The 15,626-nt window shown below is 41.3% G+C and overlaps 1 protein-coding gene across 2 annotated transcripts; it reads right to left on the bottom strand.

Moving 5' to 3' along the window:
• Window positions 1-1,608: 1,608 nt before the first annotated feature.
• LMAN1 (lectin, mannose binding 1) lies at window positions 1,609-15,505 on the bottom strand. Of its 2 annotated transcripts, XM_027742815.2 has the most exons (14): window positions 15,298-15,505; window positions 14,395-14,549; window positions 14,202-14,309; window positions 12,509-12,570; window positions 11,712-11,811; window positions 11,486-11,609; window positions 11,072-11,130; window positions 10,341-10,473; window positions 9,160-9,353; window positions 8,982-9,052; window positions 6,376-6,526; window positions 5,521-5,642; window positions 4,533-4,601; window positions 1,609-2,251 (listed from the first exon to the last, which is right to left on the bottom strand). In XM_027742815.2, the coding sequence occupies exons 1-13, from the start codon at window positions 15,488-15,490 to the stop codon at window positions 4,565-4,567; spliced, it is 1,509 nt and encodes a 502-aa protein (XP_027598616.1). In that variant the 5' UTR covers window positions 15,491-15,505; the 3' UTR covers window positions 1,609-2,251; window positions 4,533-4,564. The 2 variants fall into 2 exon arrangements, with proteins under 2 accessions (XP_027598616.1, XP_027598615.1); XM_027742814.2 differs by having other exon boundaries at window positions 1,609-4,601.
• Between the last annotated feature and the right edge of the window lie 121 nt (window positions 15,506-15,626).

Below are 15,626 nucleotides of genomic sequence, written 5' to 3'. Positions count from 1 at the left end.
CTGAATTACAAACCTGCTTGACTAAAAGGCTATAGTAAAATCATAAAATTCAGGCTACTGAGTGGAAATACTTTTGTATTTACACAAGAAATGGGATTTGAAAACTGAGATTCTTCATTGAGCAAAAAACCTGATGCTTTTTATCCATTAAAATTTTATCCCAGTGGACAGAAAGTACACTGAGTGGTTTTTCTTCATCCACTTTTCACATGGTTGGTTTGTCTCACAGACCAATGGGGCGTTACTGCTACGATGCCTTTTTTTCCAAGAATGTAATCCCCCAAAAAAGCAAATCAGATCTTCCCAATTTTGTTTCCCTTGGGTTTCTGTCAGCTCTTCCCCAGGCTGTCTCCACGTGGATCAGCACTGTGGGCACAGGAGCAGTTTATCTGACTGATTCTGTGTGCTGTAAGACAGCCTGGATGCCTTTTGCTTGGGGTTCTTTCTGTAGGTCCTCGTCTTCCAAACTTCTCTTCCCATTATTAGACTGGCCAGGTCTATTCAGGTGAAGCTTTGCAGGATCTGCTGCCTAGGTCACAGACTATTTGGGGAAAGAAAATCACCTGCTAGGTCACAAAAGGTCACGATTTGGGGTTTTGAACATCCTACTATGACTGATTGCACATGCCTTAATGAAACATTCTGTAATTTTGATTATCTAAATGGTTCTCCATGCACTCTCATAATTTCACTGAGAACTGAGAGATGGGAGGATTCCAGTTTGCTTAATGCTTTAATCTATATTACAGCCTTTCTAATTAAAGCAGACCTATTACTATTAAAAAAAAAAAAGAAAAAAGGCAGGATGTTCTCTAATGCTGGATTATTAGTGATTAAACAAGAAACTTTAAGTTTCTTTTTGAAATTGAGTATTACTCAGAAGCATGAATTTCAAATAACAATGAAACTACTTTGATATACTACAAATACCTTAGAAAGCATTTTTCTTAAAACAAAATGCATTTTTATAATAACTGTGCCCTTTCAGAATGATGCATAAATTGCAAGACTCTGTGGGCAGAATAAACTTCTGACACGTGACCAACTCTGCCCTTGATTACAAAGGGAGCACACTCCGAGAGAAGTTTGACATAAATACAGTTAGCATTTTCTCTGTGCTCTGACAGGCACGACCAAATGTTCAAATGCTGTCCCACAGCACCATTGCTTAGTGCCAGATGCCTGTTGAGTCCCCTGGCAGTGGCTGGTTCCCCTTTATTGGAAATCCTGCCCCTGGCACAGGGAGCACCAGTGTGCTGTGCTGGGCACTCTGCAAACACTTCCAGTGGCAGGGCTCAGTCTTCTCCAAGGGGATGGGGAGCGTTACCTCCTAAACTCTGGGCTGTTGGTGCTCACTGAAAAGAACCTTCCCTAACTTGGGGGCAGATTCAATTCAAGATTCCTCTCCTCCACTTATTAAAAAATTGCTCCTGGCTGGGGGAAAAATGACCGAGAGGGAATTCAGCCTTGGAATGCCACTAACTGCCCAGTCTGAGGCAGGACTGACCCCAGATCTCTGAGCAGGCAGGCTCTGAACAGAGGGTAAAGAATGCTTCAAAGGCACTTGCTTGGATTGCATGGACATGCACTAAATTAAAAGAAAAAGGCTTACTAAAAATATGCATCTTTATTCAAATAAGGTTATATCTGAACTCCAAGTGTCAATTTACATTAGTCAGAAACAAATATATGAAAATGTCAGCCGTTTGAATTTAAAATAAAAAAAACCAAACCAGTAGACAATTCTTCTGTTACAGTAATTGATCCATTGAGAAATGTCAAATTTTCTTCAAATAGCAAGTTACAAACCATAGCAGGTAAACTACAAACTGTAAAACAGGTGATTTACAAACCGTATTGTGCATTTTACTTTTGAAAGATTCAGATGTGACCATGTATTTAATATACCCTGACCAGGACAATCAGATTCTCTTGTCACTGCCAAATATTTGCTACTTATCATCCACAGTTCAAATATAATTATTAGACTTGTTCTCCCTCATACTGTCAAACTGGATTCCAAGTTGTCTTCTCCTCCTAGTTGTGAAATCTTACTTGATAAGAAAAGAACCACACTACCAGTGTTGAAAGAAACTTCTGGTAGCCAGTTTGACTGACAAATATCCTTAAAGTCCAAATTTGTTGCTATCACTTCGAGGACAGGCAGGACGAAATTGGAGCTGGGCAATTGGGAGCTTTCTTTAGATCCAGTGAGTGCTGAGGCAATTATGGGAGTTCCAAGGAGAGGCAACTGTGAAATGAAGCATGAAGCAAAGTTATCAGTTGTCTGGTGTTCTGCTCTGGACCACTTGCTCCCTAAAGCAGAAGTTCCCCAGCTGCCCGTGGGAGACGTGTCCGATCCAGCAGCAGCATAAACACGTGAGCTGAGCTGAAGGTACAACTGCAGGCTTCAAGTTTCCCCTAGACATGCCCAGCCTTCTCTTCTGTCTGACAAAAGAACCAGAAGGATGGGCTGCTCCAGCTTTAGAACAGAGTTATGGTTGGATAAATTCACAGTAACAAAAATCCAGGCTTTTCCCAATGGATACATCAGAGCTGCTCCTCAGTACCCCACATACAGGCACCCACTTACAAAACACACTGGCAAGCCCTTCTGTCCAAGGGCCTTGCAAAGCCTGCTGTGAGAGGAGCAGCTCTGCTGGGATGTTGCACTGGTGGGAGAAGGCCTGTCATTGAAAGGAACAACACTGTACAGCTTCAGAAAAAGTTAAGAAAATAGATTTACTTACAAGAGTCAGGGTTGTAATAGCTTAGACTCAAGGCACCTGTAAATATCTGCTGGTGTTGAAAGAACTGAACAGACAAATTCTGATGTGTTACTCTGGCTTCTCTGAAAGGTTTTCTTTGATTTACCCATCTATCCCACAAGACTAGCCTGAGGCAGTAGTTTCTCCAATTAGTGCAGTAAAATCTTATCCAATTTCGAAATGAATCTCTAAAGCTACCCCACTTACAGAATACTACATCCTGCAGACGTGTTAACTGGGGTGTAGGCAGGATTGTTTGCTGGGTATAGCACAGGCATTCACGTTTTGGACTCTGTATTTTAAGTAGCAAAATATATTGCATAGATATATCATCCCTCCAAACTGACAGGCACAATACTGAAGTGTTCTCCATTACAGTGAACTTGGCAGCATGTGTTGCACTCCAAGGGAGTAAGTAGACTATAGAAATGCAGTAGTAGTATGTTAGAGAACAGATAATTTTTGCAGATTCAGACAAACAAATTAAGAGTTAAAAGTGAAATATTCTGATGCATTTGTGTATTTTACAGAATTTTTAAAATCCACAAAAATACCTATTCTAACCCTACACACAAAACTCAAGGACAAAGTTACCACAGATATGTAAACAAGGCAAAATGATTTAATTTCACATTCCTAAATTTGGCTCTCTGCTTTTTCCTTTCTTGAAGCAAATGTTCATTTGATAAGCAGTATCCAAACCACATGTTCAGCCTTATGCTTTTGATATTAAAGCAGGAATTGACACAAAATACTGGTTCTACAATAGCTCCTGGATTAACAAACATGTCTGAAGCAACACCTTGTGAAGAAATGGTTTAACACCTAATACCTGTACTTTAGAACACTTGCCATGTCCAGATTTAAATCAAAGCATCTGTATTTGATACATGAAAGACACAAGACAGCTTTATAAAAGTAAAGACATATCCATACACTAAACATATCCTTAATAAAATCAGATTTGAAGAGGTATAAAGCAATACTCTTTGCTGGAAAAGTTCCACAAATCTCCAAACAAAATTACAGACAGACTTGAAACTACAAAAAAAAAAAGAAATCAGGCCCACAGTATACTTGAAGAAACTACTTTATCACATTTTCTCTCACTGCCTAAAACCAAAAGCCAAAATAAGAACATAAGGCTTCTTTGCTTGTTCTGTATAATTTGTTTTTTATATCAACAGTCAGAGTCTTTGTGTTCACATATTAAAAAGTGTTTAAATCTGTATTTCATAAAGAGTTAGAATTAACAAAAATATTCTTATACTTTTAAATCCAAGTGGTAAACAAATAAAATGCTTATAATAAATTTTTACTTGCCAAAAAAATTACAGAAGAACGGGGGGGGTTTGTCTTCTTTTCCCCCCCCCCTTTTTTTTTTTTAACTGGTATGTCAGAACACTTGGTAGCAAATTGTCTGCACGAATCATCCATCTGCAAATCACACTGTGAACAATCCTTCAATTGAACAAACCTTCAATTCCCTCCTCTGGAATCCTAACAAAAGCAGAGGAATTGGGCCTTTGCCTTTCAGCATTGATGAGAAAGTTGGCTGAAAACACAGACCTAGACAGGGTCTGCAGTCTTCCCCCATCCAGCATTTGCTCTGCTGCTCCACAGTCTGTTTTTAGCTTTAGCATCAACCATTTAAATAAGAACTCATTTTGTTTAACAAAATTCAATAATTTACAATATTGACGTGTATCGAACACTAGATTTTCCCTCATTTACACAAGTGTAGAATTTTCTGTGCATACATACTGCTCTTATGTACACACAAAAGGAACAGGTCATCAAAAGAACTTTTTGGCTGCTGCTTCTTGTTGGCTCCTGAAAAAAATGCAGAAAAGAATTCAAGTACTTATAGCATAAAACTAGCTAACTGGTTTAAATTTTCATTTATTTGAGGATTAAAAGATTCCATTCCTTATCAACAGAGACTTAAGGAAATCAAATATAAGTCATATCACAAAAACAGGATGTTTTCTATTTACAAAGACATTGGTAGCATCACTATTGTTTCAATTTTGCATCAGGCACAGAAGGAAAAAAAAAACCACATTCTGGACAGAAGCCAGAAACTGTGAAAGAACATACAAACTGATTTTTAAAAAACTTTTAGCATTTTTAAAAGCTTCTCAGTATCTGACTGGCCTACAGATCATCTCAGAAAAGGAAACACATGCAATTAAGCAGGGAAAGAATTTACTTGAAATAGGATTTCCTTTTTTCCCTGGCACAGAACATATTTATTTCCTTAGTGGATAGAGACACTGAGGATCAACCACACACAGCTGCTGGAATCACAAGCATCCCAAGGAACTGGAGGGGCCCAGCCCCTCCTTTGTCCTGGGAGCCATGGTTCCAGCTGATGGGCACAAGTTACCCACATCAGGAACCCCCCCTGTGCACTCTGCAGAGCAGCACACACATCACAAAAGCTGCTCTGATATCAGTGCTGCTCGTCCTTCCCCAGGGGTAGAAAACAGCATTTGTTCTCTGCAGGGCAGCACAGCTCTCTTGGTCCCCACTCCCCATTCTGAGGAGTGTGTGGGAGAAGCAGCAGGGAGGACTCCCAAGCAATGGTACATTATCCTTTCCATCAATGCAAATTTCATTTCAACATTATGGCTTCACAAGGAGGAGGAAGAGAACAGAAGAACCATCCTAATTAGTTTAGCCTGTGACTTGGTCAGTCCCAAGCTCTGAAATCCTTTGCCCTGCTGTCTTTAGGTACAAACACACTCACCTATACATGATATAGCCAATGAATAACACTGTTTGCACTGCCATGAATATGATGAAATGCATTGTAGATAAGCACGAGGGAAACGGTGGCAACTCTGGGCACTTGGGTTTGTCACTGGATGGCTGAAAAACAAGAAAGACAATGTTTGAGAAAAGAGCAAACAAGACATACCATCAAAAGACTTACATGTAAGAAAAAAAAAACAAGGTCTTTGCAACGTGATCTAAAAATCAGAACACAAGCAGAAAAAGGACAGAAATTACATTACTCTGAAAAATCAAAATCTTACTCATCTAACTTTCCCTTTTCGCCTTTACGTTTCTCAGATAAACTGATTTATGGGGGTTACAGGGGAAAGAATAAGAGAAAAAAATCCCATAAATTTGGTAAATTAATCAAGAACCTTCTATGGGATCATAAACTAATTGAACTTAATTGCTCCGTAGGCTAGACTAAGGTGATGAGCACAGTCATCTTTCACACTTAGAAACCTTAAGCAGAACCTGCCCAAGTTTGCCCTGATTAAAGCTCTCCCTTCTGTGCAGAAGCAATACAGAATCTCCTCTGTGGAGAGCTGTTAAGTAGGGGGACAAACACAAAAAAAAAAGCACCCAGAAAACCTAATTGCTTGACCTTGTTTCCACAGGAAATTAGACTAAAAATCATGCTCTTTGTGCAAAACTTCTCATCAAGACACAGATCATGCAGTTAGGTCAAGGCACTGCAGTTTTAGCGAGGCAGCTTAATGAAGGATTAATTGCTCCGTAAATTGCATGCTGGCTCATCCTGCTTTTCACTAACAGCCAAAGAAAGAAGTATTACAGTCATGCTTTGCACTAGCAGCACAGAAATTACCATATTTCGCTGTGCTAAATGCTCAATGTCCCTCTTCACTAGATGAAGGTGTTCTTTGATGTCATTGAAGTGCTGAGTTGTCTCATAGGCTCCTGCAGAGCCGGGGTGTTGAGCTCCACTGATGGATCTCAGAGTATCAGCCACGGAATTTCTGACACAAAACAAACAAGAAAACATCTTTCAACCCAGAACAGCTTTCCTACAAACAGCAGTTATTCTGGGCTCCCAGCAGTTGAGAAAAAGCAGTTTGTAACACATAGTTGCCCCAAAAGGCAGAAAGCATTTTTCCTAGCTTTCAAGAATACCTGTCAAGAAATAATCCCTTAATCAAACTCTGATTTTAGTGAATTCCACAGCCAGTTTCCATTTGCACAGTGCACCATCTCCCAGAGTCACGCTGGGAACAAGGGCTGGCAAATGTTCTGTTGCTACACATCTGCTCTGCCTGACTGTCTGAAACAAGAGTTTCATCTGAGGCTCTTGCTGAGGCTTTAGGATAAGCAGAGTTTAATGCAATCTTTGAAGGAAACCAAAAGCTGTTTGAGAAATAAATAAATAAAAGCAGTCATGTAAGAAATAAAAATAACGAAGAGGCTTTAGGGATAAGAAAAGATTTAGATACATCCTTGTTTCATGATTATCATTTATATGAGAAACTCATTTCCCATATGCATTGTCATAATACTTAATATTGTCTTCATGGGAATTCATTTTGCTTCTACAACAAACAAAATTAAATCCATGAAAAGTTGAGGTTCCATAACTAATTTTGTTTTAGGTAAACTAGTCAATGAGAGAAAAAAATGTAATCTCTAATCAATATGTTTATATAATTTTCCCCTACTGTGCTGTTTCTTTTGAGTTGCAAAGAGGATTATTCTACAGCTAAAATATTTATCATGTGATTGTTAATCTCTTCATTATTAACAGAATAGACAATCAAAATGTATGTCTTCGGATTTCTTTTTAATTTACTTAAAACTTGACATTTCGCTCAGATGAGAGCTTCCTTCAGTGCCTTCCCAGTGCACTCCTCACTCTTTGGACAGTGCTCAGCAATTTTTCAGAGTGTCTCAGAGTGATTTGTTTTGGGAGGGAACTTTAAAGCTCATCTCATTCCACCCCCTGCCATGGGCAGGGACACCTTCCACTAGCCCAGGTTGCTCTAAGCCCTGTCCAACCTGGCCTTCAACTGTCTCACATCAGGAAATAAAACCAATCTCCCCCACTGGCTGGAATAGTGTTCATTGAGGAAACTGGAAACAAGGTATGATCATCACATTTCTAAGTGTTACACAGAACTGTACTACTGAGTTTGAAACAGGTCTTATTCCTTGTGAAAACAGCAAGTAAACTGATTATTATTTACCTGTACTTTCAATTAATGTTCTAATAACATATTTTAGAACTGAGTTTCTCACTGGAGGATTTTTTTCTTAAATAATCCATGCAGACCCATGCGACCACCATCATACCCACTGCCTAATAAATGCTGACAGTACTTCTGTCTCTCCACATCCCTCACACTGCTTAGCTTACCCCACTATTTTCAGTGCTAGGACACAAGTGGAACACTGCCTTTGTTCTTCTCCCTCCTGGTAGCACCATCTCTGTGTAATTAAATTGGCACACCCACCTTCCCCCAGACCGAGCCACTCTTAGGTAAAAGCCAAATAACTTCCCTAAATGTTTATATTTAGCTCTGCATTAACGATACCATGCTGATGGTTTCCATGGTATGAACGTGCAAAATTCTTCTGTAATCAGATGGTTCAGAAATCCACAAATCTTGACAAGAAAATTACTTGGACTGTAAGTCCAGGCAACAACGGGCTGTTCATTTCTATCCAGAAATAAAGCATTTCTTTAATCTAAGGAAAATATTAAGATGATGTTACGCAAACTCTTATCTGATAAGTAGTCACTAAAAGGGCAGACTGCCAATGTTAACAAGAAAATCTAATTTGCTTGCAAGGTATAAAGATTTGTCAAGAATATTAACATAAAAGCTTTCGTGGAAGAACAAGTGCAAAAATGGAAGTACTCTAATCTTCATTCTACAAAAAACTGACCTACTTAGATAAATCACAAGAGCTGCCCTTGAACTAATACAGGAGAAAGAGCCACAACTTGTTTTTCTCCTTTTTTCCCTTCTGTTTTTAAACACAAGGTAGGGAATGTTTTAGCTACCATAAATGAAGGGCTAAAGCGGCTTAAAGCCATTCCTGATTAAGACAGCGACAGTAAAACATCTTAAAAGAAGTACACAGGCATGCCCATCAAACACAGGCATTTTCTCAAATCCATTCTAGCAGTGTAGCACCTTCAAGATAAAGCTTTTCTTCATTGTGTTTAAAAGGGACTGGACTTACCTGCTGAAGTGGAATCTTGTGATTAAAAAAAGGCAAATTAGGGGTTTAGCCATCCTAGGGACACAAACGTACTTTATTATAGAAATTAAATGTATGCAGAGAGTCACCACTAAGGAACTGACACAGAAACTTCAAGTTTGTCAATATTCTCCCACTGAAATAATAAACAAGATTTAAAAGGTGGAAAATCATACAAAATTCAAAACACACCCTTAATGTTTAGAAGGCATTTACCTTATTTCATTTACTTGTCTAATGACCTCTTCCTGAGTTTTCACAACTGTCTCAATCTCTTGCTGGGAAACCTGGTGTGGGGCAGGGGGAGGAAAAAGATCAACATATCTTAGAAAAAGCAAATCAGTCACACTGCCAAAATCAGGCTGGGCCAGGAACCACCAGGGGTTTTATTTACCTGTCCTTGTTGACCTGGCAAACCAGCTCCTCTCTTAGCAATCTCGTCTGTGACTGCAGAGACGTATCTCCTCTGCTCATCCAGAACCATGTCCAGCTGCCTGTTAAGCTGTTTGATCTCCAGATGAATTCGATTCTGCCCCTCAAAGATTTGCCTCAATTCACGATCACTCACAGTTTCGAAAACATCATCCGCTGATGAGAGAAAAGCACAGGTGGTTCTTACAAACATGCATTCCTCATTTTCCCTGCTCCCTTAATGTATCCCAGTGGACATACCTTCCCCCATCATTTGATGTATTTGGTGTCTGTTTTTCACCACTGCCATGGCAAAGGACACTGAACACCCCTCCAAGGGTAACCACCCAGTCAGACCCACACTGCATCTCAGAGCTCCTGTTCCAGTACCTCGGGTACTGAGCATCATCACAAAGTCCAAAAGACTCTGTGGCAAAGGGATTATTATTTCTTAGCAACGGAAGGCTGGACAATGTTTCAAAAACACATTTGACTACCAAGATAAAATGGTGTAGGACCTTTAGAACAGTCATAACTTATCACTGTGCAATAAAAATGGCAACCTGAAATTTCAGGTTTAGATAGCTAAACGTGCATATATATCCATTCCTGGTATATATGCATTCATATACAGCTAATACAATCCACAGAAGTAAGAAATGGCTTCCATTATACTTTCAAATAATCAGATTCTTGTTTGCTCAGCATTAGGCAAGCATTAAAAAGCTTTTCCATGTAAGCACACGTTCCAACATATTCACTAACCCATCTTTAACAGATGGGAAAAAAAAGTTCTCTATGAATGTGCAGAAACAGACTAAAAGATGCCCTTTCAAATAACAAAAAAAAAAAAAAAGGTCATGCTTGCTTAATCACCACTTTACAGAGGGATGCATGACCTTCTCTCCCTTCTGTTGTTACATGCAGATCCTCATAATTCCCACCATGTTTCCAGTCATTTGTTTTGCTTTCAATCCAGGCATGACCAAAAGAACTTGCTATTTCAGGAAACACTTGACAAAGAAATAACCAAAGAGTCTCAAATAATGTAATTAACGACAGTGGGAGCTTAGCAAGATCAGTCAGAGTATCAGGCCCTAGTTCTGATCATCCTGGAAAACGAACATTCCCCTTGACAGCTGAAAAATGGCTCAGATAACTTGCCTGGCTGTCCTTGCACATCAGGATGTTCCTTCTGAAATTCTTCCTTCTTTTTATCCAATTCTTGTTGAAAGTGTTCAAACTCTTCTTGATACTTCTCTTTATCTTTTTGAGGAATTTCTGCATCTGGTGTTGGCTTTAAAACATTATCAGGGGAAGGGGGCATGTGTGAGTTTTTTTGTCATGTTCTCCACCACTCCTGTGTAACTTACTCTCCAGCAAGGCTGTTCAGATTTCAGATGTGAACACGTAACACAAGCACTGGAGCACATTAAGCTGAAGTGAGAAACCACACATTCCCATGGAGACCCACAGCTTTTCCTTAACAGACACGTACTTTCTACTACTAAAATGTAATCAAGTTTTACAAGCACAGATGCTGTTTAGCAGTACAGAACCATTCTAAAGGTAGGGCAAGTTGAAAGCAAGAACAGGTATTTGCCCACTTTCCAAACAAAGTATACTTTTTAGTATTTCATGTTTTGATTTAACATCAGGATTTTTGTTGCTTCATTGATGTTTCCAGAATTCTGGTCTTAAAAACATTAATTATAATACTACCAAAACATAACAGTACCAGTTTCATTTTTCTAAAACAGATGATGTCACAGCTGCATGCCAAAATCCCAGAACAGGGATGCCAAGTGTGACTTCAGAGGGAATGCCATAATCTGGTGCTGCACATAAAACATATACAATAACATACTTTATTAATTATGCATAAAAATGCTTACTACTTCCTTCCCAGGCTCAGTCAACTGGAAGGTCAGAAATGACAGGACATCATGATCATCTGTATTCAACAAACAAAACAAAAACATGTTACAAATCCCAGTACTTCCCAAGTCAACTTTCCATCTGCAAAAGATCTTCAAGAAACAGCACCCTCCCAAAGTCCTCCCAAGAGTCTGTGCAGTGGGGAACGAGACTGTACAGTGGCTTTGTCACGACAAACTGAAAATTCTTCTGCTGTAGCCAGGAAAAGGCCTAAGCATATCAGTAGTTTGGGAATGGGAGAGGATTAATTACATCATCGTGGTCAAGAATTGCTATAATGGATCAACACTAGCAGTAGAAAAAAACTCCAACTTCTCTTGCAAGCCCTGCAAGTCCCCACACCATTTGTCCCAGTTTTAAACATTTACTACCTGCGAGTCCCCCCGTTGCTGCAGATATTCCAAAGTACCCTTGTGATGGCAGCTCCATGTTCTCCACTTTTGCACACAGTTCATAGTCGTCTTTGTCCGGAGTAAAGCCATTGTTCACTGACACCTAAAGGGACAAACGCTGGAATTAACACAGGGGGCCTGTTCAACAGTGTCCCACTGAGGAAGCTGAGGAACACGAGCAGTTCCCCTGTCTCAGGGCACTCACAGTCAGGGTTTTTTTGTAGTAGGTGATCTTCACTCGCACGGGGTAGGGCTTGTTGCGGAAGTCCCTCAGACAGGAGGCCAAGGCTTGTGTGGCACCGTCACTGCACACAGAAACAACCACACCTTAGGATTTACCAGCTGAGACAAGAAAGCATCAACCTATCGCTCAGCAACATCAGGACAGTGTTTCAATAGGCAAGTTTCTCAAAGCCTGTCCCCGTAAGCGCACTGAGCTTGTCTGCAGTCTGCAGTCCCAGGTGCTTTGCACAGGACACAGTACAGATGGGATGCAGGAACGGGGAAACCTCTTTGCTCCTAAGACACATTCCTGCATCTGGGAACAGAGGTGAAATAAGCTGTAGTCCAGACAGCACCAACTAAGCTAGACACCTCCCTCCTCAGAGAACACAAAAAGGTGTCAGTTGTGTTGTTCACAACAAACAATCAGAAATCAAAATTAATCCAATTAGTTTTAGTAACAGGCAATTAGCTTTCAGTTAGTCACTTCTGTCAGTTATAGGCTGTGTGTGGAAGATACCTATGAGCAATGAAGAGGTAAAAAGTCTGCACCTCTATCCGAATTCACCCATCCCAAAGGACATATGCCATTTAAATATCCATCAGCTGCCAATTTCTGTGCTGTTACTGCCAAAGCAGTATTTTAATAAATAGAAAACCTCAAATATAAAGAAAACAACAAGGTTTCCTATGAACAGAGCCTTGTTTCTCAAAGCCTTTCATGCAAAATTTCATCATTCAAAAGCAAGCATTCATCAATAACACTGAAAATAAACTTACTTCTGATGGTCATACAGAAGCTTTCCGTTGTTGCCTACAACAATCACTCCAGGGTTGTTTTTCTAGAAAAAGAAATGGCAAACAAATGGAATAGTTTAATTTGAAGTGAAATATAGGTAACAACATTGACAGCCTTTCTGTGATAGAGCACCTTAAGTCGTTACACCTCAGATGTTTTATTCTTTTGGAATTTCTGAACGACACTAGCAAGCTGCACGCTCTGCAAGAGACTGACACGTTCTTTGCATAGTTAGAGGTGGGAAAAATACCTACAAGTTAAGTTCCTGGGTATACTACCAACTACCATAACTGGGCAAATGCAGAAACACGGAAGCCACAGTTTGGGGAAATTCAAATGTAGTGAAGACACAGTCCTTGAAAGTAACAGATGACTTAGAACATCCAACTTTGGATGTTTTTCCCAGTGTTATGTAGCCAAACAGACACTATGTTGACATCCTACTGACCTTGTCACAGTCATTAGAAAAACCTTAGGAGCTTTCTGTCAGAGACTAAACAAAGGCTGTTGAACACACTCCCAGTTATCTGAATTGCTAGAGGATGAAAACGAACTAAATGATAACGGCAAAAAAACTTGCAGAAGAATTTCTCCATACTGGGACTGTAGAAAGTCAGAGATTGTAATTTAAAAAGTCTTAGACACTCCAGTACTTAAGACATGTCAGACCAATACAGGCATGACCAAGACTTCTGTTTCCATTAGAAGTGACACATCATCACTTTAGACAAAGGGTTTTACACCACACTGACTGAACTTGTCGTGGTCAGAGGCCCAGTGCTATCAGAGTTCTGGCAAGCAGTGCTGTCCATGAGAAACTTTTGGCAGATGGCATCCTCAGCCAAGTAAACTATGCCACTGTCCATGTTTATGCCAGAAGTCAGGAAAAAAAAAAAGGAAAAGGAAAAAGGATCTAAAAATTTGTAGTAACTTGAACAATACTCTGATTCTATGTCCCATCTTTGAAGATCAGAAACATAAACATCACCTTCAGTCTTTCAATTTTTTATATATGATAAAGTTTGCTGTATATCAAAAGCCATCTGTAGGGGGGGAAAAAGGCACATACACCTACTAAAATATATCTAAAATGTCTAAAAGCAAGCCAAAGTCTGCAGGGAAAGCAAAAAAAGCAAAGCAGGTCTACTACATATTATTAAAGTTTCCCAGGATCATTCTGGGCTGGAACACTGGAAATTGAAAACAACAACTGTCACTCCCATCTGCTACAGAATTTTTGCTGCTGTTCCAGAAAAAGAGCATCTCTGAAGACAGACATAGAAACTGGTGTTCCCACAGTGTTGTATTTTGGTACAATATCCCTCTTCCAAAGCACACATCTCCGGATGTATCAACATCAAACTGTGCACAGACATTCCAAATTTCGGATTATACATATGTACATGGTATCTTCCCTCCAAACCCGACACATGAACCACTGTTCAGTGGAGATTCATGATGTGTTATGCTTCAACTTTCAAGCTTAAAAAGCAAGTGTGAAAAAGTCTAGTAAAACTTCTGTAAGGGAAACTTGTCTATTTTATTTTATCCCTTTGAAGTGAAAGGCGGGAAGAGTAGGAAAATAGCATCCTGTTTTTTCCACAACATTACATGTATGAAACACACCAGAAATTAGTTTATAGTCTTTACTAGAAGAGTTTACTTCCAACTAACCTTTCCATCATTGTCAAAAGAATCAAAGAAAATTCCAACACCGTTCCATTTATCAGCTGCCCCGAAAACAGGACCTTCCAAGCCTTGCTCTTCTGTAAACCAGACTGCCTATGAGGAAAGCAAGAAGAGTGGTAAGTGAAGATTCCCTTTTAAAGCAGGGCCGTTTGTTTCAGGGAGATCAGGGTGTTCATACCAGTCCATCAGCTCCAATGCGGCCTCTTCCTGTAACTCGAAAGGTCACTTCGACTTCCCAATATTCAAATATTGACTTGTTTTTCGTCCACACTGACCCTTTTTGGCTTTTCAGAGATGTTGTTATACGAATCTGATCTGCACTCGGTATGGCATCTAGAAAGGAAAGGAACCACCACTTAATGTACAAAAGAGAAAATATTGCAAGTGCTTAACTAGACAATTAACAAATCTTCCAAACTCAGAAAATTTTCTGGTCTCCTCAACTAGAGAACAGTTTTCAAAATAACTTTTTAGGTGAGTACTCAGCCACTTGGGGGCCAGGGGAACCCAAAATTAAAGTCAAATAAAAAAAAAATGAAAAGCACAGCAGAAGTTACTGCAGAGAAACTATAGGAAGGCAGAACCTTATGTGCTGTAAATGTCAATACCTTCTACGTGGGGGGCCACTAAGGAGAAAAACCTTTCTGAGTACAATGGAACATTAACCCGTACTGCAGAGAACACATAGCCGGTATAAACGTTGTTCAATTAAGTCGCATTTGCGAAAGCAGAATTTTCATTTCCAGCTCTCACATGATGAAACTCGGCACTATCTCTGGCCGTGCCGAGGCGCGGGCGGCCTGTCCGCGGTGCAGCGCGGCAGCAGTGACACATCAGCACTGCTGGGAGTCCCCTCCCCACGGCCGCCGCGGCACAAGGGCGCAGGAGCCGGGGGCCCGCGGGCACTTCACGCCACCGCCGCGCCCGCTCTGCGCCGCCGGTGCCACGCGGGGCCGGGGGCACGGCCGGTGCTCGGCCCGCCGGCCCCGGCCACCTTCGCACGTTCCCCCGGGCGGCCGCTGCCGCCTCCGCCGCAGGAGCGCGACCGGCCCGGCCCCGCCGCCCCCCGCCCGCCACTTACTGCCCGTGTGCACCCAGAACGGCACCGTCCCGTCCGCCTGCACCAGGTGCGGCCCCTTGAAGCTGTACTTGTACTCAAAGCGGCGATGCGGCGCAGCCGCCGCGCCCTCCGCCTCCTGCGCGGCGGCGAGCGCCGGGCGGGCGAGGGCGAGCAGGAGCAGCAGGATGGCGAGCAGGGGGAGCCGCGCCGCCATCTTGACCGTACGGGACGCCGGGCACGGCCAGCGGGGCGCCGCCTGATTGGCCGAGCGCGGAGGCGGGCACGAGGCGGGGCGGGGCCTCGCCACAGCCCACGGCCCAGGGGGCGGGGCCGGCGCGCGGGGCCGAGGG

Source organism: Pipra filicauda, unplaced genomic scaffold (assembly GCF_003945595.2).
Source record: "Pipra filicauda isolate LSUMZ 115617 unplaced genomic scaffold, ASM394559v2 scaffold661_size620017_pilon, whole genome shotgun sequence".
In the NCBI taxonomy this organism is placed as follows: Eukaryota; Metazoa; Chordata; class Aves; order Passeriformes; family Pipridae; genus Pipra; species Pipra filicauda.
The sequence above is the reverse complement of the archived record's forward strand: the minus strand, read 5'-3'. Positions and strand labels throughout refer to the sequence as shown.

Bases quoted from the DNA above. Each gene is read 5' to 3' on its own strand.
- LMAN1 (XM_027742814.2), bottom strand. From the start codon at position 15,490: ATGGCGGCGCGGCTCCCCCTGCTCGCCATCCTGCTGCTCCTGCTCGCC. The intron at 11,131-11,485 runs GTAGTAAATGTT...TGTTGAATACAG, and splicing joins AGCAACGGGGGGACTCGCAG to ATGATCATGATGTCCTGTCA. The intron at 5,643-6,375 runs GTAATTTCTGTG...CTTGTTTTTCAG, and splicing joins ATTTAGCACAGCGAAATATG to CCATCCAGTGACAAACCCAA.